The 26,490-nt window shown below is 38.8% G+C and overlaps 1 protein-coding gene across 9 annotated transcripts in view; it reads left to right on the plus strand.

The window, feature by feature from the left end:
- Positions 1–25,006, plus strand: part of MAP7D3 (MAP7 domain containing 3) — a 77,810-nt gene extending 52,804 nt beyond the window's left edge. For all 9 annotated transcript variants that reach the window (XM_051967856.1, XM_051967855.1, XM_051967858.1 and 6 more), the window contains 8 exons: positions 2,807–2,873; positions 10,151–10,274; positions 12,043–12,147; positions 13,539–13,592; positions 18,855–18,942; positions 19,902–20,097; positions 21,337–21,620; positions 24,735–25,006. In XM_051967856.1, coding sequence (XP_051823816.1) covers positions 2,807–2,873; positions 10,151–10,274; positions 12,043–12,147; positions 13,539–13,592; positions 18,855–18,942; positions 19,902–20,097; positions 21,337–21,620; positions 24,735–24,742 — 926 coding nt within the window. In that variant the 3' untranslated portion in view covers positions 24,743–25,006. The remainder of the gene's footprint in view (positions 1–2,806; positions 2,874–10,150; positions 10,275–12,042; positions 12,148–13,538; positions 13,593–18,854; positions 18,943–19,901; positions 20,098–21,336; positions 21,621–24,734) is intronic.
- Positions 25,007–26,490: the final 1,484 nt, after the last annotated feature.

Here is a 26,490-nt window from a genome sequence, read left to right on the forward strand (position 1 = left end):
GGATTAAGCCTTCAGAGTTTCAACAACAGGGATGATCATGTTCCTGGCTGCCAGCTGCCAACACTCAGAATTCTCTGTGGGCAGTCACAGCTGCAATAGAAGCATTTGCCCACATGAACCACGGCTTCTTTCTTCGTGGCGAAAAAAGAAAAAGAAAAAAACTCTGCAGAAAGAGAAAAATATGTGATTAAAGATGCAGTGTGCTATTTAATTTTGAAATGAATGAACTATAAAACCTACAGAGCAATTTTCGGGTAGAATGTTTTTTTTGTTTGGATGAAGATGTGAATTTTTGTTGAAATTGGCCTTCTAGCAACTTTGAAACTCTGTCAAATTATCCTACTGCCTGCATTTTCTGGTTTTTTTTTTTTACCTGACATTTTGCCACATTTTCTATTTAATTGACCTTGACAGCAGATTTCAGTTTTCTTCCTTTCAGTTAAATCAGAATTTCTTCCATTTTACATTTTCTTGATGACTTATAATGTCAGTAGATTTCTATGTCCTGACATGTCATAAGAAAAAAAAGAATCCTGGTTGAATTTGATTGAAGGAAATATCTATCTTTTAAAGATAAGGAGGGGAAATGTTAATACTCTAAACATGTAGGTAAACTAGCTTATGCCATTGATTTCTTTATATACTCTTTAACCGATTAATTACCCCCCCCCCATATAACAAAACAAATAAGTTAAAATCAGCTAAAAAAAAATGAGTGTTTGTCACCATATACACCATTCTGCTCCTATAATTCTTCACCTCTTTATCAAGAGATTGGAGGTGTGGTTCATCATCTCCACAGCTTAATTTGGTCATTTCAAGCATGTAACTTAGCAAAATATTGTCACTCCATAAGCTTGGAAATAGTAAGTCAAACTAAGTATGTAATTATCATCAACCTATTGCACTTTGGGTCCTTTTTACTCAGAAAAGATAACTCGCATTTTCATAGCACTTGGAAGTTTGCAAACTACTCCCCTAACAATAGGTCCTGTAAACTAAATAATACAGGTTTTAATTATTCCCATTTTTACAGATGAGGAAACTGAGGCTGAAAAGTTAAGTGAATTTACCATGGTCACACAGCTTGTAAATGTTTCCCCTGGGATTTGAACACAGGTTTCCTGACACAGGTCTTCCAGTGTTATCATCATCATCATCATGAAGAGGCATTTATTGCCTTCTCTGTGTAGGACACCATGGGTATGATGAATTTAATATTACCAATGTCTTTGCATGTTTGAAGGTCTATCAAGTAGAAGTCAGATTAGGCTTGCTCTGTCTCCAGAAGGCAGAATTAGGAGCAGTTAATAAAAGTACCAATCTGATTATTTTGGATTTTTTGTATAGTATCAGAGGTAGAACAGAGTACAAAACTTTGTGATTTGTCACCTACGTCAGTGGATGCAGTATTGTTATAACCCTTCTGTTGTTTTTAACTTTGGACCTGGCACTTCTTAGAAAAAACAAATGTTACCAATTCTGGGAAATAACCTCAGGGAGCTATAGCACACAGTATGGAAGTGGCTGATTAACTTGCACCGTGGCTGGCTTTGGTCATCTTCTGGGATCCTGAGGCAGTCATCACTTAACAGCAAGTTTGAGTGTGACAGGTACCTATTGTGTAGAATTCCCTGAAGTCTGATTAGTTCTCTTGCTCTGAGAAGAAAATGTTGACCTAGGATCCGAAAAGATTAATAAAGCCTGCTGGACACGAGAGGATTGTTATCTTGGGTCTTTTTAATTGCTTTATCTTTAGAATCCCCAAATTTCCTAGTTGGAAGGGACCTGAAACCGTTTGGCCCCAACCTGAATAGAAATCCTGTCCATACATGCCCATTAGTGACCATGTAGCTTCTACCTGAACAACTTCATTAATGGGGCAGCCAGTTCCACTTTGGGACAGCTTTTAATTATTAGGAAGTTTGAGCCAAAATCTGCATCATTGTGGCCAAGTTCTTTCTCTGGAGCCAGGCAAAATAAGCATCATCTCCATTTTACCTGAAATGTGTGAGGACAGTGATCATGTAAGTCTTTTCTAGATAAGAAGCTAAACCTTCTTTATAAAGTTCCTTCTTAGGGTATGGTGTTTAGCCCTCTCATTATCTTGGTCATTGTCCCAGCTTGTCAATGTCCTCCTTTGAATATTTGAACAATAATGCTCTCCAGATGCTTTGACTGTGGGACCATGACCTCTCTTCTTCTGGACATCAGGCTTTTCTCAATGCAGGTGGCAGTCCCATTGGCATGTTATAGTTTTGGCCATTTCCACAGCATGCTGCCTATACTCCAGCCATCGTCCATCTCTTAACATTTCGAGCTGGCCAGGATTTAGAAGCCAACCCCATCATTTTGCAGATGAGGAAACAAGTGGCCAAAAAAGAGAAATGACTTAGCCATGTCAGACAGGTACTAAGTGTGGCAGAGCCAAACTTCAAATCCAGATTTTCTTGCACGAAATCTAATCCTTCTCAGCTCTAGCATATTGTTCTGCCTTGTTCAAGCATTTTTTCCTTTTCACTTTGAGCTTCCTTGTATAGTTATCTCAAAACAGCTGTTTTTATTAGAGATGGTGTATACTTTGGAACAAGTTATTAAAAATTGACACTGGGATTTGGATTTTGTTTTGTTTCAAGAACAGATACCATGAATCATGAGTCCTCCTTTCTTGCATGTATTTTTAAGTTCTTTAAGGCTTCCTTTTGTATATGGTCTCTTAATTTGGGTTGTACTTCATAGTAATCCAATTGAATCATGTAAACATTTGTTCAAAATAGTGCTGAAAAAGCTGCTAAAATTTTGACAGGGAAACGCCATGCTCGGGAACTAAAGAATCGTGAAGAATGGGAAAGATCTCAAAAAGAAGAAGGAAGGTAAGAATCAAACAATCATTCTCTTACATTGTAGATCTCGCCGACTTTTGTTTTGAATATTGGTAGAGGGGTCAACCTTAAAAATCTCATCCCCTCAAAAAAAATTTAAGCAGTAATGATCAGTAAGTCATTTAAAAGTCACTTGAGAAGGCAAGAGAAGAAACCCCCTATAGCCACCTAAATATGCATAGAAAACTTTTCCTGTCCACACAAATATTTTCACAAAGGGTACACTGACATTTAAAAACAATTAAAGGATCTTTCAGCTGTCCTGGGACAGAACTAGGGAGTGACATCCCTAGTAGCTATGATTATTGTCTCAACCTCATGCATATAGTTGTATGTGTTGAATGTTATTTAAATGAATACAAATTGATAGGAAAGCCTTGCCTGGTCAAGCAGGGCCTCATGGATGTTCTGCCTTAATGTTATCACCAATTGTCCAGCTTCTGGTCTTTCAGTGGAATCTGAGCAGTTTCTTTATCCTGGGAAAAGGGGCATGTGGTAACTCAACTAACACAAGACTGCTTTGTCCTGGAATACAAGTGCCATTTGTTCATTACCTGGTCTGGGCACCCCCTTCCCAGTGCTGAGGCACTGTCTAATGTATTAGCAGATTGCTTGGTAAAGGTAGAATCAGAACAAAGATTGCTGAATGACCTTAAAGCTCTGGTAGCCAAATTGTTTTTCTTCATCTTAAGAGGTTCTGTCTTCCACATAAATCACAATACTGCAGTCTAGTGATCCTGACTTTCCCACTGACATTGGTATTTTCCAGCTCTTCCTTTTTAGGTTCCACTAGAGACGTCTCCCTTCTCTTTGAGCTTGTAATGTAACTTGCTATTACCCTATAACCATCCTTCAGTTGACTAGGATTCATGTGTCACATTACAGTTTTTGCCAAGATAATAGGTTATTCTATGTTGAAGTTGTCTTCTTCCTCTTGAATACTAGGAGATCTATGAATCTCATTAGTAAATTGGCTTCAGCTCCTCCCACAGGAAGCACCACCTCTCACCAGAAACATTTCCTCTCACCAGCTTACTTCATCCATCATTTCTTGACTTAGATATCCTGGCATCTAAGATATCTTGTCCTAAGTTTAGGGATCCTTCTTGTTTTGTACTCAGTAGCCCTCTTGTCACCTAACTCCAAGCTATAATTGTATTGAACAATTACCTTCAGCTTTCTAGGCTTCCACTTTTAACAATCTTTTAAAAATTGCTCTTTCATCTTTTTCAGGGCACTGAGAGGAAATTTTTTCAATGGAAAGAAAGCTTTAATTGAATAGAAGTAAAATACTAACTATATTATCATTTATTATTAACCAAAATTACACAGTGTTGAACTTTCACTGAAGTCTCCCTCTGATAACTCACTGTTGTTCAAAAGTGCCTTCTGGGTTTTTAAAAGCTTGAGCATAGGCCCAGTGATGGATTCTTTGTGTGTCTACGTTAGAGACTTGGCTATCAGTTGTGTCTGACTTTTCATGACCCCATGAACCATACCATGACAGGCCCTTCTGTCCTCCGTTATCTCCCAAAGTCTGTCCAAGTTTATCTTCATTGTTTCCATGACACTATGTATTCATCTCATCCTCTGTCATCTCCTTTTTCATTTGCCTTCCATCTTTTCCAACATCAGGGTCTTTTCCAATGAGTCCTGTCTTATGATTATATGGCCAAAGTCTTTAAGCTTCTGCTTCAGTGTTTGACCTTCCAGTGAATAGCCTGAATTAATTTCTTTTAAGTTTTAACTGATTTGATCTCCTTGTTGTCCAAGGGTCTCTCAAAAGTCTTCTCTGGCACCACAATTCAAAAGAGTCAATTCTGTGGTGCACAACTCTCCTTATATTCCTACTCTCACAGCCATACATTGCTACCAGAAAAACCACCTAGCTTTGACTATACAAACCTTTTTTGGCAAGGTGATCTCTCCTTTTTGGTATGCTGTCCAAATTTGACATAGCTTTCTTTCCAGGGAGCAAACATCTTCTAATTTCATAACTGCTTTCACCACCTACAGTGATCTTGGAATCCAAGAATATAAAATCTAACACTGCTTTCTATTTCTTCTCCCTCTGTCAGGAAGTGATGGGACCAGTTGTCAAGATACTGTGTTTTGTTTGTTTGTTTGTTGTTTGTTTTGGTGTTGAGCTTCAAGTCAGCTTTTACTTTCTCCTTTCTCACCTTGCTCAAGAGGTTTCTTAATTCTTCACTTTCATCAGAGTCATTATCATCTGCAAATCTGTGTTGTTTTTCTCAGCAACCTTAATTTCAATCAGTTATTCCATGTTCAGTTCTAACTGTTGCCTCTTAGCCCGCCTGTGGGTTCCTTGGAAGACAAGTATGATGACCTAGTACTCCCATCTCTTTGAGGATTTGTCACGTTTTATTGTGATCCATTCAATCAAAGACTTGAATGTAGTCAATGAAACAGAAGTGGATGTTTTTCTGGAACTCCCTTGCTTTCTTTATAATCCAACAAATGCTAGCAATTTTGTCTCTGGTTTCTCTACTTCTTCAAAAATTAGCCCACTCTTCCGATAATTCTCAGTTCATAGATTGCTGAAGCCTAGCTTTCAGAATCCTAAGCATAACTTTACTGGCATGTGAAATGAGTACAATTTGAGCATTCGTTGACATTATCCTTCTTTAGGATTGGGATGTAAACTGATGTTTTCCAATCCAGTGGCCACTGTTGAGTTTTCCAGATTGGCTGGCCTGTTGAGTACAGCATTTTAATGGCATCCCCTTTGAGGATTTGAAATAGCTCAGCTAGAATTCCCTTCTCTTCATTAGGCTCACTATTAGCGATACTTTCCTGAGGCTCATTAACTTTACTCTCCAGGTATGTAAGTCCCTCTACCATGACAAGGCCGTGACCCAGGAAGGGTGGTAAAGGACTAGCTTAGCTAATTTCAGAGGGACTTGTCACCAAAAGGTTGACTGTGAAGCAATGTTTTTTATTTTTCCTGTAGTTCTTCATGGAACAAGGGAAGGGGTCCAACACACCAATAGGATTACCATGCAGTGCAGTAAATAACACTAATACAGCATGTTTGCAAGCTTAAGTAAAATGATTGTTGTGAGCCTTCCTGTCTCAAGTGCCAATAGAACCGGCCCTAGGTACCTTAATGTGAGTACTCGCGTTAGCCCAAGAAGCATCTCTAAAGGTGTTGAGCACTTAGAAATATTTTCTATAGGGCCCCTGGTCTTTTCAGTTATTTGAGGGAACATAAATTTAAGGATTTTTTAAATTAGCACAGAGAATTCCCTGCTCCAGTGTAGATGGTCACATGTCTAATCAGAACCAATTCTGAAATGCAGGTCTTGTGTGTCTCTAGTACGGTACCCACTCCACTATGTAGCAAGTCAGAACTAAAGGCATCGTGAACTGACCTGCTGTATCTTGCATCAGCACTTTTTTTAGTACTAATTGAAGTATTTTCTTTTCTTAACTTTTATAGTTAGACCTCTTGGTTTTTTTAAATAGTATTTTGTTTTTTTCAATTACATATAAAGACAATTTTTAACATTTGTTTTTATATAAAATTATGATTTAACAAATTTCCTAATTCCCCCCAAGATGGCAGGCAATTTGATATAGGTTATATGTGTGCAATCACGTAAAATATTTCCATATTAGTCATGGTGTGAATGAAGAAACAGTTTACAAAAAACTGCATTTTGCAAAAGAAAAAAACCTCTCCAACAAAGTGTAAATAGTATACTTCGATCTGTACGCAGACTGCACCATTTCTTTCTCTGGATGTGAATAGCATTTTCCATCATGAATCTTTTAGAATTCTCTTGGATCATTGTATTGTTGAGAAGAACCAAGTCTCTCATAGTTGGTCTTCACATAGTGTTGCTGTCACAGTGTACTATGTTCTCCTGATTGTATCATATTATATAAAGTCTTTCCAGATTTTTCTGAAGTCTGCCTGCTTCTTTTTATTACAGCACAGTAGTATTCCATTACATTCATATACCACAACTTGTTCAGCCATTTCCCAATTGATTGGCATTAACTCAATTTCCAATTGAGAGAACTGCTACAAATATTTTTGTATATGTATGTCTTTGTCCCTTTGTTTATGATCCTTTTGGGATGCAGGCTAAGTAGTGGTATGTATGCACAGTTTGATTGCCCTTTGGGCATAGTTCCAAATTGCTTTCCACAATGGTTGGATGAGTCTACAATTTTGTCAACAAACAATGTGTTAGTGTCCCGATTTTCCCATATCTTCTCCAACATTTATCATTTTCTTTTTATTTTTATTAGCCAACCTGTAAGATGTGAAATGAAGTGATACCTCATAGTTGTTTTAATTCGCATCTCTGTAATAATGATTATTTTTTTTCTTATGGCCATAGCTAACTTTGATTTTTTTTCATATGAAAACTGCCTGTTTGTATCCTTTGATCATTTATTAATTGGGAAATGACATGTATTCTTATAAATTTGATTGAGTTCTCTATATGTTTAAGAAAAGTATCAGAGATACTTGATTTAAAAAATTGTTTCCCAGATTTATGCCTTTCCTTTCTAATCTTGCTTGTATTGGTTTTATGCAAAATCTTTTTAGTTTAATAAAATCAATACTATCCATTTTATATCTCATAATGCTAGCTCTTGTTTGGTCATAAATTCTTTCTTTATCCATAGATCTGACAGCTGAACTATTCTTTGCTCTTCTAATTGGCTTATGATATCACCCTTTATGTCTAAATTTTATCCATTTTGACCTTATCTTGGTATATGGTTTGAGATGTTAATCTATACCTAGTTTCTGCCTTACTGTTTTCCAGTTTTCCCAGCAGTTTTTGTTACATGGTGTGATTTTGCTTTGCCCCCAAAGCTAGAGTCTTTGGGTTTATTAAATACTAGATTACTACAGTTATTTATTACTGTGTTTTGTGTACCTACTGTATTCCATGGATCATCCGCCGTTCTCTCTTTTAGCCGGTACCAGATAGTTTTGATGATTACCACTTTATAATACAGTTTGAGATCTGTTGCAGCTAGACCATCTTCCCTCACCTTTTTTCCATTCATTCTCTTGATATTCTTGACTTTTTGTTCTTCCAGATGAATTTTATTTTTTCTAGCTTTGTAAAATAATTTCTGGTGTTTGGCATGGCCCTGAATAAGTAAATTAACTTAGGTAGAGTTGTCATTTTTATTATATTGGTTCATAAGCCTCATAGTTTTCTAAGGCTAGATATAAATGTCCTGATCATTTGAAGTTAGTTCTCTAGCTTTGAGGTTTCTGGAATGTTCCATTTGTTGTTGTTGAGTCTTTTTCAGTCGTGTCCCATTCTTCTTGCCCCCATTTGGAGTTTTCTTGGCAGAGGTACTGGAGTGGTTTGCCATTTTCTTCTCCAGATCATCTTACAGTGAGAAACTGAGGCAAAAAGGGTTAAGAGACTTGCCTAGGGTACCACAGCTAGTCTGTACCTAAGGCCAAATTTGAACTCAGGAAGGTGAGTTTTCTTGATTCCAGGCCTGATACTCTATCACCAACAGTGTCACCTAGCTTCCCCTCTCTGATTTTAGGACCTACATGTTCTATCCTTCCAGGGTTACCTTTTTATTTCCATTTACTTCGGCTTATGATGTTGAAGTTGTAGAAAGTATGAATCAACCTTGATGGGAAACAAGTATAATTTTGATCATTTAAATGATAAATTATATTTATATTGTAACAGTACTTATACTTCATGTACAGCTCTATATTTACAAGTCGCATTTCAGAGACAACCAGTTGTTATTGTGTATCTCTCCCTTTTCACAATTTGAAAGACTCCTTGAGTCAATGTCCTTGCTAAAATATGGCATCCCAAGCTGAATTTGACATTCCAGATAGTGGTTCTCCTCGATCAGAGTTCAGGACTGTTAGGTCTTTAGTCCTAGACACTAGAACTTACTTAACGTAGCCTAAAATTGCATTAGTTTTCTTACTAATTTGCTAGCAAGATTACAACATATGAGACAGTCTCTGTCCTCGGGGAGGATGATTTTGTTGCGTGGATAAGATTTACAAGAAACAATTACTCAGCTATACGGAAGAGTATGATTGTGTTAAATTGGTGTAGTATGATTGTTGGAACTATAGAGAGAAATGAATACCTTCTGAAAGGAGGAGGGATTTGTGCTACATTTGGAAGCCTAGGGAAGAAGAGGGCATCTTCATGAACAAAGGCAGAGATGAGAATATGTGTAACATTGCATAAGACAGTAATTTAAATTAGTGGACAATAAAATTTGAGAGGAACATCCAGATTCAGATCCAGTCTCTTGACACTTGTTAGCTTGTGACCATATGCAAGTCATTTAAATTTTCTGAGCCATAGTTGCTTTTTGTGTATGATAGGAATAATGACTGTAGCACCTATATCATTAGGGTTATTATGGGATCGAATGAAATACTTCATGTTTTTAATGTACTGTGTCAGGTTAGCTACTGACTCAGTAATTGGAGCACTGTTCCTGGAGTTAGAACTTGAGTCTAAATCCAGCCTTGACATTTAATAGCTGTATGATCCTAGGCGAATCACATAATCTGTATTTGCCTTAGTTTCCTCATCTGTAAAATGAGCTAGAGGAGGAAATGGCCAATCACTCTACTGTCCTTGTGAGGGAAAACCCCAAATGTGGGGTTACAGTAAGTCAGATGTGATTGAAGAGACTGAACAACAACATAGCATTGTCATTTATTATTAAATATTTGTGTAAGAATTGATCTTCTCTGCAAAATCCGTTTTCCTGAAAAAAAAAATGGGGACAGTGTGCAGTAATTAAAAAAAAATTCTCAGTCCTTCATTAACTTTTCTCATTCCACAGTAGAACTCTCCTTTGTAACAAATAGGTACAGGCAAAATTTTATCTGTTGGGAATGTAGGGAAATAATAACTTAGATTTGTTTAGCTTTTCACATATATTCTTCTGTACTTCTTCCAGCTACCGTTTTAGGTAGTACAAATGTAATCCCTGGTCTGTGGATGAAGACATTTTCCTTATGAGGCCTTGTTCAAGGTCCGAGAATTTAGTTTATGGCAAAGGATTGTGTGGGGTGGTAGAGTGGGGGGGAGTATCAGTGACAATAATGTAAATTACAGGAAAGGGATAAAGTGTATAGAGTAATTCTGAAATGAGTCTTTTGCCTGTGTTTTTAAAAAAACACTTCTGGAACCATATTTTAGGAAAAGATAATACCACCAAAAGCCATTTAAAGATTAGCTAATCTGTAAAAGTTTTGCTTTTATAACTAGGAAAGTAAAAGAAGATATTGAAAAGAAAGCCATTAAAGATGATGCAAAAATGCGACTTGAGGAAGAACAGCAGCAGAAGAAGACAGAAGAGGAACAGGAGCGTCTGACTGAACTCCAGCAGCAGGTGACTTAGGAAATACCTTACTGTGTCATGTGTGCTTACTGATAAGCTTCCTGTCTCCTTTTCGTAGTGCATATCTTACCTAGTACTCTTTCCCCTTATATGTTCAATGAAATGTAAGCTTAGATTATTTTATACATTTGTTACCCAGGAGCCTTAAAAATTAAGTACTATTTGGAAGTTTTCACAAAGATTGTATTTGCCAGACTAACAGAAAAAACTGAAATCAGCTGTTGTGTCCAATTATTCTTTCTTTAGTTGTAATAATTACTGTCTCAGGCCCATGAAATTCAGTGCTTGTGAAGATGTGTGTTATAAAGAAGTAATTGTTGAAAGAAAGAAAGAAGTAGTTTCTTTTCTTGAGCTCATAATCTTTTTTTAATAGTTTTTTATTTTTCCAAATACATGTGAAGATAATTTTCAGCATTCACCTTTGCAAAACTTTGTGTTGCAATTTTTTCTCCCTCCCTTCCTTCTTGAACCCTCTCTAAGACAGCAATCTGATGTAGGTTAAATGTGTAATCCTTTTAAACATATTTCCATATTTGTCATGCTTTCCAAGAAAAAGCAGATGGACAGGGGGAAAATGAGGGGAAAAAGTAAACGAACAACAACAAAAAAGGTGAAAATACTATGCTTTGATCCATATATAGTCTCCATAGTTCTCTGTCTGGATGCAGATGACTCTCTCCATCACAATTCTATTGGAATTGCCTTGAATCACTTCATTGTTGAAAAGAGCCGAGTCCATCTCATCTACACTTAGCATGAGCAAAGACACAAAGACAAGGAATTATAGGCTGTATTTAGGGAACAGAGAGTACTCTAGTTTGGCTGGAATGGAGCAGAGTGTAAACACATAGGAATGAATATAACAGATCATCCCAATTCTTTGCGGCACTGGGCTCTTAGAGATTTTTGTTCCCAACAGTCCACTTCATACTTCTTCTTCTTCTTGGTCTTAAGTCTTGCAAAATAGAATTATCTATATTGTGGAAGTGACATTCACATTGAGAACCTTTTAAAAACTTCTGGAAGACTTAGGAATTTTGGCTCTGATTTAGCATATTAGTGGAGAGCTCATATTTCTACAAAAACTGCCATATTGATGTAATAAGATTTTCCGGTTTTACAGTAACTTGATAACTTGATAAACAAGTAAACTTGTTGATTCATCTACAGTTCTAGTAACTTAAACTTTGCTATCACTCTTTCACACTTACAATGCTGTGATAATCGAGGTTTAGTACCCTAGACCCAAGTGCCTGAGGTTTTATCTGGAATCTCAAAGAAAGATGAATAGAGAAATTCTATTCAGTAGTATAATTTCAGTGTTAAGTCATAGTTTATTATACGCTATTGTTTTATAGAATTAGTGATCTGTATGTGGTACACAAGCACACTGCCCACCAGTCAATGTCATTTTGTTATAATAACCAATATCCACGCATATCATTTGACTTCTCACCCAAAGTACAAGTTTGATGGGTCACAGTATGACTTTGGACTTTTATTCTAGCAGTGTCAACTAACCCCAGTGTCAGTTGGCTTACAGCTGCCATATTGCATAGCTTGGATCTACATTGTTCCATGAAACAATGAACAACTGTACTCTGTAGCGTTATTTCTTTGAATGTCATGTTCTTGTACAGTAATCTTCTAATCACCAAAATTGTTGAGTGAGCAGATCCCAGAGCTCTTCTTCTGTTGTAATCAGATTTCTCTAAAACTGAATGGTGTGCCTTTGATGTCATTTTCCTACTTACCATAGAAGGAGGAAGCTGAGGCAAAGGCCCAGGAGGAAGCTGAGAGGCAGAGGCGAGAACGGGAAAGGATCATGGAGCAGAGTGTCCAAGAGCGTCTGGAGAGAAAAAAGGTCAGTCAGGTGATGAGGCTAAATGCTTTGTTTAAACAATCATTGCCGAGACCAATAGGCAAGTGTTGTGTCCTCGTTCTTCCCCACCTTCTTGACAAGGGCCTTTGATGGCACTATGCAGAAGATGCTCCTCTCTTCCCTTCTTCCTCCTCTGTTCTTGGTGGAATGTTGGTAGCTGCCTGTGCAGTTGGTGAGGTACAATCATTATAGTGGTGTCTCCACAAATAGGATCCTCTGAAAATAGTTTCTTTTTTTATAAAAGGGCCTTGGACCTGGAAAGAATCAAGGAAACTGAGAATTTTGACCCAAAGGCAGTTTTGATAACAGCTGAGGAGAAGGCAATGGTATTGGCTTAGTTATGGGCTTCTTATGGGCAGGCTAGATGTTGGACCCACCATTCCAAGGGTTTATAAGGCCTAGTCAGCTGAGGATGAGGAAAGCTGTTCCCTGATGATGATGAGGAAAGCCTCTCCCTTGGTCTTCATGTCCTGAGGTGGGTGAATGAGTGCCTTATACAGACTAAGAAAGTAGGGGGCCCCAGTCAGCCTCACCTTGGAGGGCAAGGAAGCTTGTGTCATGCTGAGAGGATCCAAGTACTAAAATGCATTTCTCGATTTTCTTCACGAGTTCCCCTTTTGTTAACAAAGTTTCTTTCAGCAATACATGACATAAGAGAGCATGCTTCAAATTTAAAGAGTCAGGTGCCAGATTTAGACTCAGAAAGATATGAATTTGAACCTTGCCTCAGACATTTATAAGCTATGTGACCCAAACAAGTCGTTTAACCTCTTTCATCTTCTGCTATCTTGTCTCTAAAATAGGGATAATAATAGTACCCACATTATATGGTGGTTGTGAAAAATCAATCCAATGAGATAATGTAGGTGAAACGTTTTGCAAATCTGAAAGCACTCTCATGGGTGTCCCAGAAGTCTTAGTGCAGATCAAAACTATTGAAGCTTAAAACTACACTAAAACTTTCGATTCACCCTTAGCTACTATTGTTAATATGCATGTCATAGCTGGCAAGATAATTTGAGATTACTTCAAAAACATCAGTTATTTATTGGCAATAATCTTTACTTGTGCTAAATAATGATCTTTCTGTTCTGCAAAATTATGTGTGAAAATTATCATTTGATTTGCTAAATTAAAATGAGAAACAAAGTGATTGGCATTCAGAGTGCTGTATAATTAGAACAGTAAGAAAGGCAATTAGGGGCCCAGCTTCTTAGGTCATTTGTATCAATTTGACAGAACAGGATGATGAAACAGCTTGCCAAAGATGATCAGTTTAACAACCTCCTGTTTCAGTTCCGTCAATTTATTTTTTATCGCTGTTTTATAGTTTTGTTTCAGAAATGTATACTTGTACTTTTTTCTACTAACAGAGAATTGAAGAAATTATGAAGAGAACCAGAAAGGTGGAACAGAATTCGGAGCAGGTAAGCCTGTTCCTGTTTACATTTATCTTCTTATCCCTCAATCAGCTGACTCAGATTACACATTCACATGCTCCAGATATTTAGGTCAACTTGACCTACTTGCTATGTTTCATCAGTGACCTCTGTCTCCTATATTTGTGCTGCTTGTGGCTTGTGCCCACATACCTCCTACCTCCTTGAAGAGCATTTTCCAGGTTCCACAAGTGATTGGTGACGCTGCTTCCCTCCCCCAGAATCATTATGTATTTGACATTTTCGTGTCTGTGTGCATATTGCTTCTTCCCAGTAGGAGAGAAGCTGTTTATGAACATGGAACATCTTAATTTTGTCTTTATATTTCCAATGCCTAGCACATAATAAGTGCTCACTAAAAGTTTTTGAATTAAACTGAAATGAAATGAAGAGAACTTGGGGAAAAGAAACCCACAAGGACTCTCAAGCACATTATCTGAACCTTTTTTTGGGTCCCAGGTCCCTTGGGCAATTCACCTGGTGATGATGCCTATTGATAGGCCCCTTCTCAGAATCATGTTTACAAATGCGTAAAGTTCAAAACATTAGATTGCAAAAGAAACCAATGATATTGAAATAATTATCAGAATATTTAAAAAATAAGTCATTGATCTTCAGTTAAGAATCCCAGCCCTAGAATTTTAGCTGTCTTACCATATGGAAACTGTACCAGTATTGCTTAAGAATAGCAGTTTGAGAATGTACTCGAGGTTCATCTTTTTTTTCCTTCATTTAAACTTTAAAAAATTTTATTTTAAAAAACAATAAAAAAGGAGAAGAAAACAGAACAGAAAATTGTCATGTGCCCAGCACAACATCAGGGAGGATACAAAATATATAACATGAAATTACCAGTTCAAGAGAGGATATATAATAGTAGAAGAAATTATATTCATGAGGGTCCATCTTTTCTTTACTTCCTTGTAGGTTGTTCTTTTGTTCTCTGCTTACAACAGAACTTTATCTTCTTTTCCTATTTCATCCTCCCTACTACTTCAAGCAGGCTATAGTTAAGCAGGAATATATTTATGTATATATACACATAGATTATACATACACATACACACACACATACCCACCTCGACACACACACACACACACACACACACACACACACACACACACACACAAACCCCTTTCCAATACCTGCTAAATCTTCTACTTTAATTGTGCTCCTTAACTTGCCTTCCTGTTACTCAATCTGGCCCCCATCCATAGATCCCTCTCTTGTCTTCTTCCCTCACCTTTTGTTTCCTCCTCTGCCCATCCCTCTCCCCTTATTTCTTTATAGATTTTGGAGGATACTATACCCTGCACAGTATACATGTAGTGTTGTCTATTGAATCCATATGAATAGGTTTTCAGAGCTGAGCCCTCCTTCCCCCTTTAATGCTTCTGTGTCTATTCTTCTGCACCTCATTTGTATAACATAATTACCATTTTTACTTTAACTCTGTTCCACTTTTTCTTTTGCGCTACCCAATTGTTGATGCCACCCTTAAGCATATAGTATAGATTTCCATGTAAAAAACAGTTTGTCCATGTTGAGTTCCTTGAAAGTGATCTTGGATGTTGGCTCTTATATGTTAAATTTTCTATTGGGTTCGGGATTGGTTAAAAGAAAGTCCTGAAAATCTGCAAGTTTTTTTTTGTTTGAGATTATAGATAATTTTGCTGCATATGGTATTTTTGGCCACAGGCTCAATACTTTTCATTGTTGGTAGATATGATTCCAGGACCTGTAGTCTTACGGTTTATTGTGACTGCTGATCACTCCTCTACAATGCTAGTTGTAACTCCAGTATATTTGAATTTTTTCATGTTTCTTGAAAACTTTTCTCTTTAATCTGGGGGTTTTGAAATTTAGCAGTAATATTCCTATGTGTTTTCCACAAAGGATGTCATTGACATGATAATTGGGGGATTTTTTTCTATTTTTACTTTCTCTTTATTTGTATCACTCCAGGACAATTTTCTTGCATTAATGTGGCAAGGTTCTTTTTTTGGTCACAGCTTTCAGGTAGTTCCATTTTTCTTATATATTCTCTTCTTGATTGGTTCTCCCTATCTGTTGTTTTTTCTTATAAGATGTTTCACATTGTTCCATTTTTTTCATTCTTTATATTTTGTTTTTGATATTTCTTGTTGTATCATAACTTCACTGGCTTCCCTTTGCCCAATTCCAATTTTCCAAGAATTATTTTTTTCTTTAAGAAACTGTGTCTGCTTTTCTAGTTAATTATTTTATTCATAATCTTGTTTTTCTTAGATTTTTAAAATTTTTCCTCAGTATCTCACATTTCATTTTTAAAGTGCTTTTTAAAAATCTTCTATAAATTCTTTCTGGGCAGGGAGCCATTTAACATTACTCTTTGGGATAGAAGAGACTTTTTTTACATCATTGTCCTCCTCTGAGGATGAATCCCCATCGTCTATATTCCTGTAGTAATTTTCTATGATTCGTTTCTTTTGTCTTTGCCTGATTATCATCATCATTATTTTTTAATGAGCATATTAGTGTATACACTTCTAATCCTGGGGTGGGAGGGGATGTTGCTTCTGGCTTCACTTTATTTTTCCCCTCTGACCTGGAACCCCAAACCAAGAACTCCTCCCTCCAGCAAATGCCCACAGCCAGAAGCATCCCTGCCCCATCTGTATTCCCCGTGTGCTGGTCCCTTCCCGCCCAGGGCCTCGGCATGGCACAGCAGGGCCTGGCATTCCTAATCGGCTGAGGTTGAGGACTCAGACCCCGAGTCCTCATGTTCTATGGGAGATGAAAGTCTCTGTGATTCAGGCTGAGGCTCCAGTCAACCTCAAGCTCACCCCAGGGGTCCTCACTTGATGTTTCTGCAGAGCCAAGCCAGGAGGGGTTTGCACTTTTCTGGAGTTAATCCTAAGCCTGGGGCCTTTCTTTGGGTCGTGGACTATTGCTGGCAGGACTGCCTATCTCATGTCCCTCCTCATTCCAGTCCATCCTCCCTTGAGGTTCCAGTGATATCCCCAAAACACAGGTCTGTTTTTTCCTTTGCTTGATAGATTCCATTTGAGACTCCCAAATCTTCCACTGGGCCCTTTCTACTTTCCAGTCCCCCACTTTTTATGTACTTTACATTCCAGTGACACCAGCCCTTTTACTGCTTTTTAGAAAACAAAATATCTCCTAACAAATGTTTTTCCAGATTGTATCCCATGCCCAGAAAGCTTTCCCTCCTTAACTTCTGGCTTCCTTCAGAACTCAACTTGCATCCCATCTTCTGAGGAACTTTTGCAGTTTCCCCTGTTCCAAGTGATGATCTTTCATTGATCTTCTTTCTCTTGTATGAACACTTGTTCGTATATTGTTTTTCCCATCAGAATGTGAGCTCCTTGAGGTCAGGGACCCTGCTTTTGCCTTTCTTTGTATCCCCAGTGCTTGGGAAATAAACTGGCACATAGGAAGCATTGAGTTAAGTGCATATTGACTGGAGATTTACAAATGGCCCTAGTCTTTTGATTTCTAGCTTCCACAATTCTTGCTATGTGATTGAGGGCAAGTGCTTTCACCTCTCTGAGCTTCAGTTTCCCCACTTGGAAAATAGGGACAATGGCTCTTCTACTATACCTGTAGAGGGAAAGTGCTTTGTAAGATGGGCAGTTTAATTATAATCAGACTCATTTCAGTCTTCTAAATAGAGTGAGGCTGATTGATTTGGTCCTATTCTTTAGTCATCAGTTTTTCTTCCCAAAGGAGACATTAAACTCCTCAACAGCAATTGAGTCTTTCTCTGCTTTACTTGACTTCTCTTTTTGATCATTCTTGTGCCTAACCCAGTTTGGATCAGGACAATTTTTATTCGGAAAGACAGAGCATTGAAGGAGGAAGGGGCTTTCTAGCCATCCAGGAAAGTACGTGAAATCAAAATATCTTTTCATTAGTTTCAGCCTGCTAAATGGCAATTCTCATTGCAAACTTGATGATTTAAAACCTTTTTTTAAATCAGAGGTTAACTTTGCAGTAAGATGAATGAAGTTCTTAACCTATGCTTAGGGGGATAGGTTAGGGGTTAGATTTCTGATTTCACTGGACTCTCAGAGAGTCCCTGACTACCCAGGATTCTTTCTACTAATGTAGGTTGGCCCCATAGAGCAATGGAGTCAGACTTAAATGGAAAAGGGGCAACTGAATTGAACGGTAGCAATCCTGTGGATCATGTATTAACTTAGAAAACCACAATTTGTATTTTTCTTTATTTCCCAATTATATTTTAATCTGGTTCTGCCTGCCTGGTGAACCTCTGGCTTAGAGGACGGTCATATGGCCAGGATGTGTCTAAGAGGGAACTTGAATCCAGGTTTTCCTGCCTCTTGGGTTATCCATTACACCACAATGTGCTCCCTTAAATTAGGTTGGTTAAATTCTGCACTTGTAATGTCCTTATATATCAGTGAATTAATAGTGAGAACATGTCTCTAAGGTATTGTGGTGTAAAAAGGGCACTGGCTTTGGAGTCAGATGATCTGGATTGAAATTGAGCTCTAAATCCTGTTCTCATCTTCTCCTTCTTATAGATGAAGCTCAGAGAAGTGACTTGCCTGAGAGTCACATTCTTGATCTCTTGATTCTGTGGAAATGTCTTTCCACTGCACCATGGTGACACTCTTAGTGAATAGAGTTGTGATGATAAGGCTGCCATATGGGAAGGTGACCGAGCTTGCAGAATTGTCTACTCTTCTACCTACAAGTCTCTTTTTGTGGTGTAGTGAAGTTTTGTATGTGTTGGCTTTTTCCCCATTTCTAATTCATAAAAATGGTCAATCAACATGAAAAGCGAGACGAATTTTGCTGGCTTATTTCTGAAAAGCAATACCTGTGTATAATTGCAGGTAGAAGAGCACTACCTCCCGGAGAAACTTTGAGGACCAGATGTTTTTCATTAGGACAAAAGCATCTACCTCTTGCCATGGAAAAGCCACCTGGCTAGTGTCTCAATATACATACCTTTATCGGATTATTCCTTCTGCTTGTGACTGAGCCTAAAATTCTGGCAGACTGAAACTACCCCTGTAATCCACTCACTAGAACCTGGCTGCTGCTCTCTTGGGACTCGTTAAGTGGGCCATATCTGCCCTCCTTCGACTCATAGGCGATTAGCTTTTAATCTAAATGAAGAAAATACCCAATTACCTTAGAAAGGTGAACTCTGAAGTAACAGAGGTGATTTGATAGCAAGAAGTTCCTGAGCCCAGTCTTGTGTTACTTGGTTACAGAGTGAAGAGAAGTCCAAGAATGAGGCCATTGACGAGGACGATGCCGATGAAGCAGACGAAGGAAGTCTGGAAACAGTGGACCCACTGGGTATCCCTCCATTTACCTGTTTATCTCCTGTAATAATCATTTAGAATGCTGGGGAATGATTGTAATCATAGTAATAATCATAACCTCTGTTTGCAAAGTTCTTCAAGGATTGCAAAAGTCCTGTAGGGTAGTTAAAAGCAGAGGTATTATCTCCCATTTTACAGAAGAGGAAATTGGACATTACTGAGTTTGAAGTAATTTAATAGGTTAGAGACCATTGATAGGATTTTACCAGATAAAGCTTTTCATGACTGTATCTGTATAAGGTTTGACAAATTAAGTACGGCCTACCCAGAGGATGGAGGGGGTTGTTAAGTAAAGACTATCTCTTTTTCATTCTTCACCATGCAAGTATTCAGGCTCTGAGATCTCAAGAAAAAGGCCAGGGTTCTTTGCCTTCTGTGTCCTGGACCGCTTTGGCCATGTAGGGAAATCCTTTTCAGAATGACATTTTTAAAAAATTTTAACTAAAAGGATCCCAGATTTTATTTAGAGGTTAGTGAAAAGATGCACATTTTGCCCATAAAGGTTGTTAATCCCCTTATTCTACAGATGTCTCGGGTGTCTGTGGACTCCATGTTAAGAGCCCTTGGTATAAAGAAATGTAGTCATATTCAGGCTTTTTCCACATTCTGTACAGAAGAGAGAAAATGGACAGGTCCATCACAGGTGTCTTTTATGGGATCAGAAAGGCGGTGATCATAATTGGTCCCTGTCATATTTGGTTCTCGAGGGCAGCTCTTAATAACTGTCTTCTGTCCTGTGTACTGCCACATAGCTAGAGAGGGTCCATCAGTATTTAACGGGAGGCCTACTCTGAGGTAGTACTGGTTGCTCCTAAGCACAGCTTCAGCTTTCTCATTTTACCTCTCATCTAATAAAACACTACCATCTACCTAGTATCTTATTATAGTTGATCTGAAAACTCAAATAGGATGTTCATCTTTTTTTCTTCTCAGCCAACATCACTAAAATGAATTCACCTGATGATGTCAAGGTCGCAGGAGGGCTTCATGCTCAGAACCCGACTTACACAAAACAAGCTGAAACCGCAGCCAGCGATGAGAGCGAAGGACTCGTCACCAATGGTGATGAGATGGCCGCAGAGCCAGGAAATAGGGCTTATTTGCATATGACTCCGGCAACAGATCGCAGGTTAGTCACCTTTAGAAAATAGAGCTTTTGGGGAGAGGTAGGATGAGATGTTTTTTATGAAATTATTAATTCACTTATTTGAGTTGCTTTGTTTTTTTTTTTAAATGATAAGAGGACTTGATATAAAGTAAGTAATGGCTATCAGGGAGTTCCTGCAAAACCTTCTGCTGACAGAGGCAGTGGGAATGGTTAAGAGTTCACAGCAACACTTTTCAATTCTTTAAGACAGTTCTGAAAGCTCTGTTTTTAGCAATTTTTTGCTCAAATATACTTCCATGGAAGCTTCTATTTGGGATAGAGACTTTACTGCTTTTCCTGCCTTTCAGAAACAGGGAAAGCACAACTTCCCTTTGCTTCTTGCTCTCCTTAGAAGGAAATACTCCCTCTGCTTTAGATTCCCTGGCCCTAGCACAGCTGATCAAGTCATCTTTACAGTGTACACACTAATTGTATAACATTTTTTCCCTATTTGTGGATAGTTTGCTCTAATTTCAGAATATTTAATGGTAGCTTGGTATAATATCATTATATACTTGTTACTCTAGGCAGATTAAAATAGGCATTAGGCTACTTATTCCTTCACCAAACTGAGTGAATGGCCACTTATGCTGTGAAAATTAAAACGGATAGTCTTTCATAGCCCTTGCCTTCCCAGCTCCAGAATCCTCCCCCCTATTCCTGTCACAACTTTGATTGTAACCAGTTACTGAGGGATTGCCACACACACTATGGAACACTCTGCCTATTTCTTTTCCTATGGAGCAGTACTGGAAGTTGCTAGAAGCTCCCCAGGCCCAGCTCCAACCCTTGTACCCTCTTCCTCCATCCCCATTGCTGTGAAAGCTAGATTTGTCCTCAGTCCCAGCCTACTTCGCCGCCCTAGCCCTTAGAATTCTCGTATAAGTCCTCTCTAGGACTTTGGCAAGGGAGAGATCTCTTCCTTGCATCCCTAAATAAATTCTGGATGCTTTTCCCTATAGAAACGATGTTAGAAAGGGCTCAGTTTGATTATGGGTTAAATGAGCTGGAAATCAGCCTTCCCCTTTATACTATTTATGGGGTTAATCCATTGCATTGTTTGTCCTGTTTGTAAGTTGAGGCCCATCTGTGATGGGACCACACATTCATATTTTTATATTGTCACATTAGGGGTACACTCAGAGGGCAAAGGTCTTTTTTCCCCAATAAAATATTGGTATTTGACTAGATAAGACATTTAATTAAAGCATCTTTCTCCAGCCTTTCTGCCAAAGACACGGTTACTCCAAACTCAGAAATTGTGGCTATTGAGGAAACTGAGCACACATCAAACTTGAATGGAAAATCCAACAAATGGATTTTTGAGGAGATTGTCGAACATGGAGTTCATGCCAAATCTTCCAAATTGAATCCCAGCAACACTCCTTCAAAAAGCTATCCTCAAAACTCAAGAGATGCTGCTACATTTGCTCCAGGTCCCAAGGTAGCCTTTGAGGAGGATGTAGTGATTAATTCTTTGACCACAACTAGAGGAAGCAATACAGGTAACACAAAGGCTGCTTTCTATAGAGCTAAATCATTTGTCTCTTTCACTTGTCATTTCTCTCTTTGTGTTTTAATGACGATGATAGCTTACGTTTGTATTGGATCTAATACAACTTTCCCAAAAGTTGTCCTTTGGTGCCTCAGTCCTAGCTAGTGTTGAGGGAAGCCTAGGTGCTCAAAGATTGTGCCTATGAAGCACAAGTTTTGGCGGGGAATACCAAGCTAGGGAGGCTTCAGATGTGGGCCTTGCAGTGGACTTTGCATCTATCTTTCCAAGGATCAGTCCAGCTAAGCTTGGAGAGAGGCTGTGATGACCAGGTGTGTAACAGAATAATCATCTTTTCAGCCACAGCAGCTTCCAAAGAAAATGTGTCGCGTTGTGGCTAGGTGGTGATCTTCATCAGTGCGGGACATACTCCTTGATCCTTGAAGTTGAGCGCTTTTATGTATGTTGTCGCATTTGGTTCCCATAGCAACTCTGAGATATCACAGACAAGGGAACTGAGGTCCAGAGAGTTTATTTGCCAGAGGTCTTATGGGAAATGAGTGGCAGAGGTAGGAATAGAAGCCGGGACTCTAGTTCTATCAGTGCTCTTTCTACCCCACCTGGTTTCTACATTATAAATAAGGACAGAAAAATGATTGTGAGGTGATTGCTTCAGTTCATTCAGGACATTAGGGTTTTGTGGGAATATCTTGATTCCTTTTCTATCAATAAACTGAATACATTCGTTAAACATTAAAATGCAAAATGTAAAAGTATCATAGTGAAAATGAGCCTTTGGGTATCCTCTTTAAGTAACACATCTTTGAATGTGTCTAGTTAAGAAAATTGAAATCTGAAAAGAGAAAAAGCTTTGTAATAAACAAAACCAAGGGTAATAGAAAATGGATTTGCTTGGTTTTTGGAAAGTGTTTGGGGTCTTTCTTGTTTAGCGTGCCCACGGTGGAGAAGATTGAGACCCTCTTGGCCCATCACCTCCTGGGTGAGGCTCCATAACCTATAGATGATTTTCTTCGGGTGTCTGTTCTTACTAAAACACAAGTCCCTGGTGTTTGTTGGAATACCCATGGTGCTATTTTTTAAAGGGGGGTTACTTCCTCTGTATGCTCTCCTACCTTCATTACCCAGGTGTATACTCTGAGCAGCTTCTTAGCCCAACTTTCAACTTGTACCTTGTGGTCCTCTAATCTCTTGGGTATACATTATACAGAACTGTCAGAGGTCATTCTCAGAAGGCTGAGGAGCAGTCACCTTCTGCTTGAACACTTCCCCAGTCATGAGAAAAACAGCAATTGCATTTTAAAAACAAACATGCCAGATCCTAACTGTGCGATCATTCATGGTCGAGCAAAATGCTGTTAAAAATGTACCGCATGATTGGTGTTTTGAAGACCCCCAAATTAGGAAAAACAAGGTAAAGGGTGAGTCGCAAAGGTTGTGTTTGAAGTTTGTAGTCAAATGATGGCAGTACTCTGGTGGGGCATAAAAAGCTGTGAAACATAGGTGCAGCTTTATAGATGGCATGGCTATACGAGGGCAGACTCATCCAGGGCTTATTAGTTGCTGATAGACCTTCAAAGCAGGATCCATGGATAGATTTCAAGGGATTCATGAATTTAGGGAGAAAAAATAACGGTTTCCACTAAGCTCTGAAATTTGGCATTTTCTGATTTTAATCTGATTTTGAACAGGGGTCCATTGACTTCCCCAGTATAGATGGACAGCCAAAGGGGTCTCTGACACACAAAAAGAATAAGAACCCTGCCCCCTTGCCTTCTGAGAAAGAAAGGGAGTCCTTTGTCCTCAGTACCTGGGCCACAACAGCAATGTCAGAATGAGTTTTTTAATGGGCTGCCAATACTAAAATAAAAATAGGTTGACTATTATCATTTAGTCTTTCAAGAAGGCTTCTTTATTGGAGCTATTAAGGGACTTGGGTACCCAGTGAATCTTAATATGTGAATTTAGGCCTGTCAAAGTAAAAAAATCATAGTATATTCAAGCCTTAGCACAGCTTAGTGTTAGAAGTGACCTGAGGGTTCATCCAGGCCATCCTCCTGCTGGGTGCAGTAATCCTTTCAGCGCATCCTCAGAGAGAGGCAATATAGTTGAAGTGCCATCTCTACCTCTCCGTGGCTGTGGATCTCCTTGCAATTCACTGAACCTCTCGATTTTCTGGCAGCTCTCTAGCCTTAGAAGTTACAGAAAACTTGCTGCCGGCCATGGTAGGAGTCCCCTCATCTGGGAATTCCCGGTACCAAGGAAATCACGGGGCCTCTCCCTGTCTCCTAATGTAGTATCCCCAATACAAAGTCATCCTGCTTCTGCCATGATTTTTTAAAGTCTTTCCTTTCAAATTGCATCCTTGTGTCTTCACAAAAGGGCGAGAGGAAGGAAATGAGCAAATAAGGTTGTAAGTGCCTACCATGTGCCAGTGCACTAAGAATTTCTCATATTTAATTTAATCCTCACAACCTTGAAGAGTAGCTGCTATTGCTGCTTTTCACTGATGAGGTGACTGAGGCTTGCCGAGGTAAGGTAACAGCCAGAGCCACCCATCTTTTAAGTGTGTGAGGCCAAATTTGTACTCTGGTTTTCCTGACTCCAGGCCCTGATCTCTACTCACTATACCAGCTAGTTGCCTCTGAATGCCTCCTATGAGAGGAAAGAAGCACCCCATTTTCTTTTTGGATGGTTTTAATTGTTGGGACTTTCTTATGTCAAATTTCTTATCCCTGGGGCCAAGCAGAAGGGGTTAGAACCTTTCTCCAGGTGAAAGTATTTCAGGCCCCTGAAACCTCTCTCCAGTTCCTCAAGTCTACTCTTGTGGCCAAACATCCCTGCTTCCTTTGGCTGACCCAATTTGGGTACTATGGGTCCTAGGTTCCTCAGTATCTGGTTTGCCCTCTCCAAAGTAATTTTGGCTTTCTTTCTTGGGAGTATTGCCTTGGCAGCGAAGAGGTGAGGGGCGGGAGTTGCAGACAATGAGGACAAGGAGAAAGGTTTTATGTAGTACTGAAGTAGTAGAAAACTAAGGGGCAGGCGAGGTGCTGTATAACCAGAACCCTCCAGACTCAGTTTTTCCTCTCACTGTTTTCTCTTTGGCCAGATCTCTAAACACTCTGCTCCCGGAAGTCACTGGATCCCATCTAAAGATCTTTCTTCAGGAAGCTACTTCTTGCCTTTATCCCAGTTCAACCCTGTTAAAATCAAGCTCCTAGCCGAGGCGATACTACTCCACGGTCACCTTGAGTACTTTCATGGGGTTACCTGGGTCTTATTGTGTATGTTATTTTTCCTTTGGGTTGTGGAACTGTCAGTGTGACAGGATTTCTTGGCAGTGTTATTTCTGTTTCCTTTAATAATTTTCTTTAAGCTTTCTGTGGCTTTGTTTTATTTTCTCCTCGATATATGCAAAGTGGTAAAGAAGCATCCAAACTGACTTACAAACTGGTAAATATTGTGATTAAGAAGGAAAAAATCTGCTTCCAGTCCCTGTTAAAAACCTCTAAATAACACTCATCCCTTTACTGTTAAGCTCTCAGAGATTCAGTGTTGTGAACAAGCTTACTACATCCTGGATGACCCAACACTCTCAGGAGCATTGTCTTGTGTTTAATACAAATGTTTTGGTGGTTTTGTAGTTCTGCATATTATATTTTACCGTAATTTATATATCTTTACTTTCAGGAAAATGTTAAGTTGCAGTCTGTACCTCCTTTCTGCCCCCCTTCCTTCTCCCTCAACCCCGCCCCTGCCACATACACACCATCCCCCTACTTCTCCTCCTACCTTCTGAAATATGAGATCTGGGGAAGTGTTTGTCCTAACACGGTTACAGTTTGCCATGATTTTTTTAAGTCTTTCCTTCAAATTGCATCTTTGTGCAATTCACAAACATGTAAGTATTATTTTCCCATGTATAAACCAGTAGCACAGCCATTGCCTCGTGATGTTGGTTTATTAACTCTCGTTGGTCTTAGACTTATTTTTTTGGTTGTGTATACAGTGCTCTATTCCCTTACCTATTAAAGGCTGCAGTAAGGGTATTTAACCAAAAATTGCCTGTCTTTCTACAACATGAAGGGATGGATTGCCTCCTTTGAAACAGCTACAAAGAAATTCATCAGTAGTCTTAAGCCCATATAATATATCCACACACACATATATTCATCATTACCACCCCACACACACATATAATGGATAAGTGGTTTATGAAACTTGCTTCATCTGATCCTACTTAAACCATTGCCCGATAACTTGAATATGAATTAATAATCCTGTTAATGAATTGTTTATTGTTGAATCACCAGCTTGTTGAGGCGGAACTGTGTTCCTCTCTCAAATCCATTCTTGACCGAGGAAGGGGACCTGATATCTTAGACCTTTGCCCTTCAGAATTCGGAGGAATTGTTGGAGGTGAGAACAGTGCCTTAGGTCAGCCAGTCGTGTGCTTTTGTCTACTAGCTCTTTCGTTCTGGCAGAGACAATCGTTTGAGGGGAAAAGATGCAGGTTTTCTTTCTGCACCTAGATTATGTGTTGAAAAAACATTACAGCTGTATGTATGTTCACTACTTTGCAGATGGACATTGATCATTTTACCATTTAACATAGTTATTCTGTGAGAATAGCACCACTTCTTAACAGTCATGAACCAAGTACAGAAGCAAGATTCAATAAATTAGACTCAAATTTCTTGGGTCTCTAGTTGTGTTTTATAACTATTGGATGTTTGCCCTCCTCTCTCTTTCCATGCCTTTCCCCCACTCTTTCCTGTACAAAATACAGTGTAAAATGCAGCATTGTAGTTCTTGTTAGTTTGTATCTTGCTTTCCTAGGATTCTAGTATTCAATAGAGTTGGAA

Source organism: Antechinus flavipes, chromosome X (genome assembly GCF_016432865.1).
Source record: "Antechinus flavipes isolate AdamAnt ecotype Samford, QLD, Australia chromosome X, AdamAnt_v2, whole genome shotgun sequence".
Classification (NCBI taxonomy): Eukaryota; Metazoa; Chordata; class Mammalia; order Dasyuromorphia; family Dasyuridae; genus Antechinus; species Antechinus flavipes.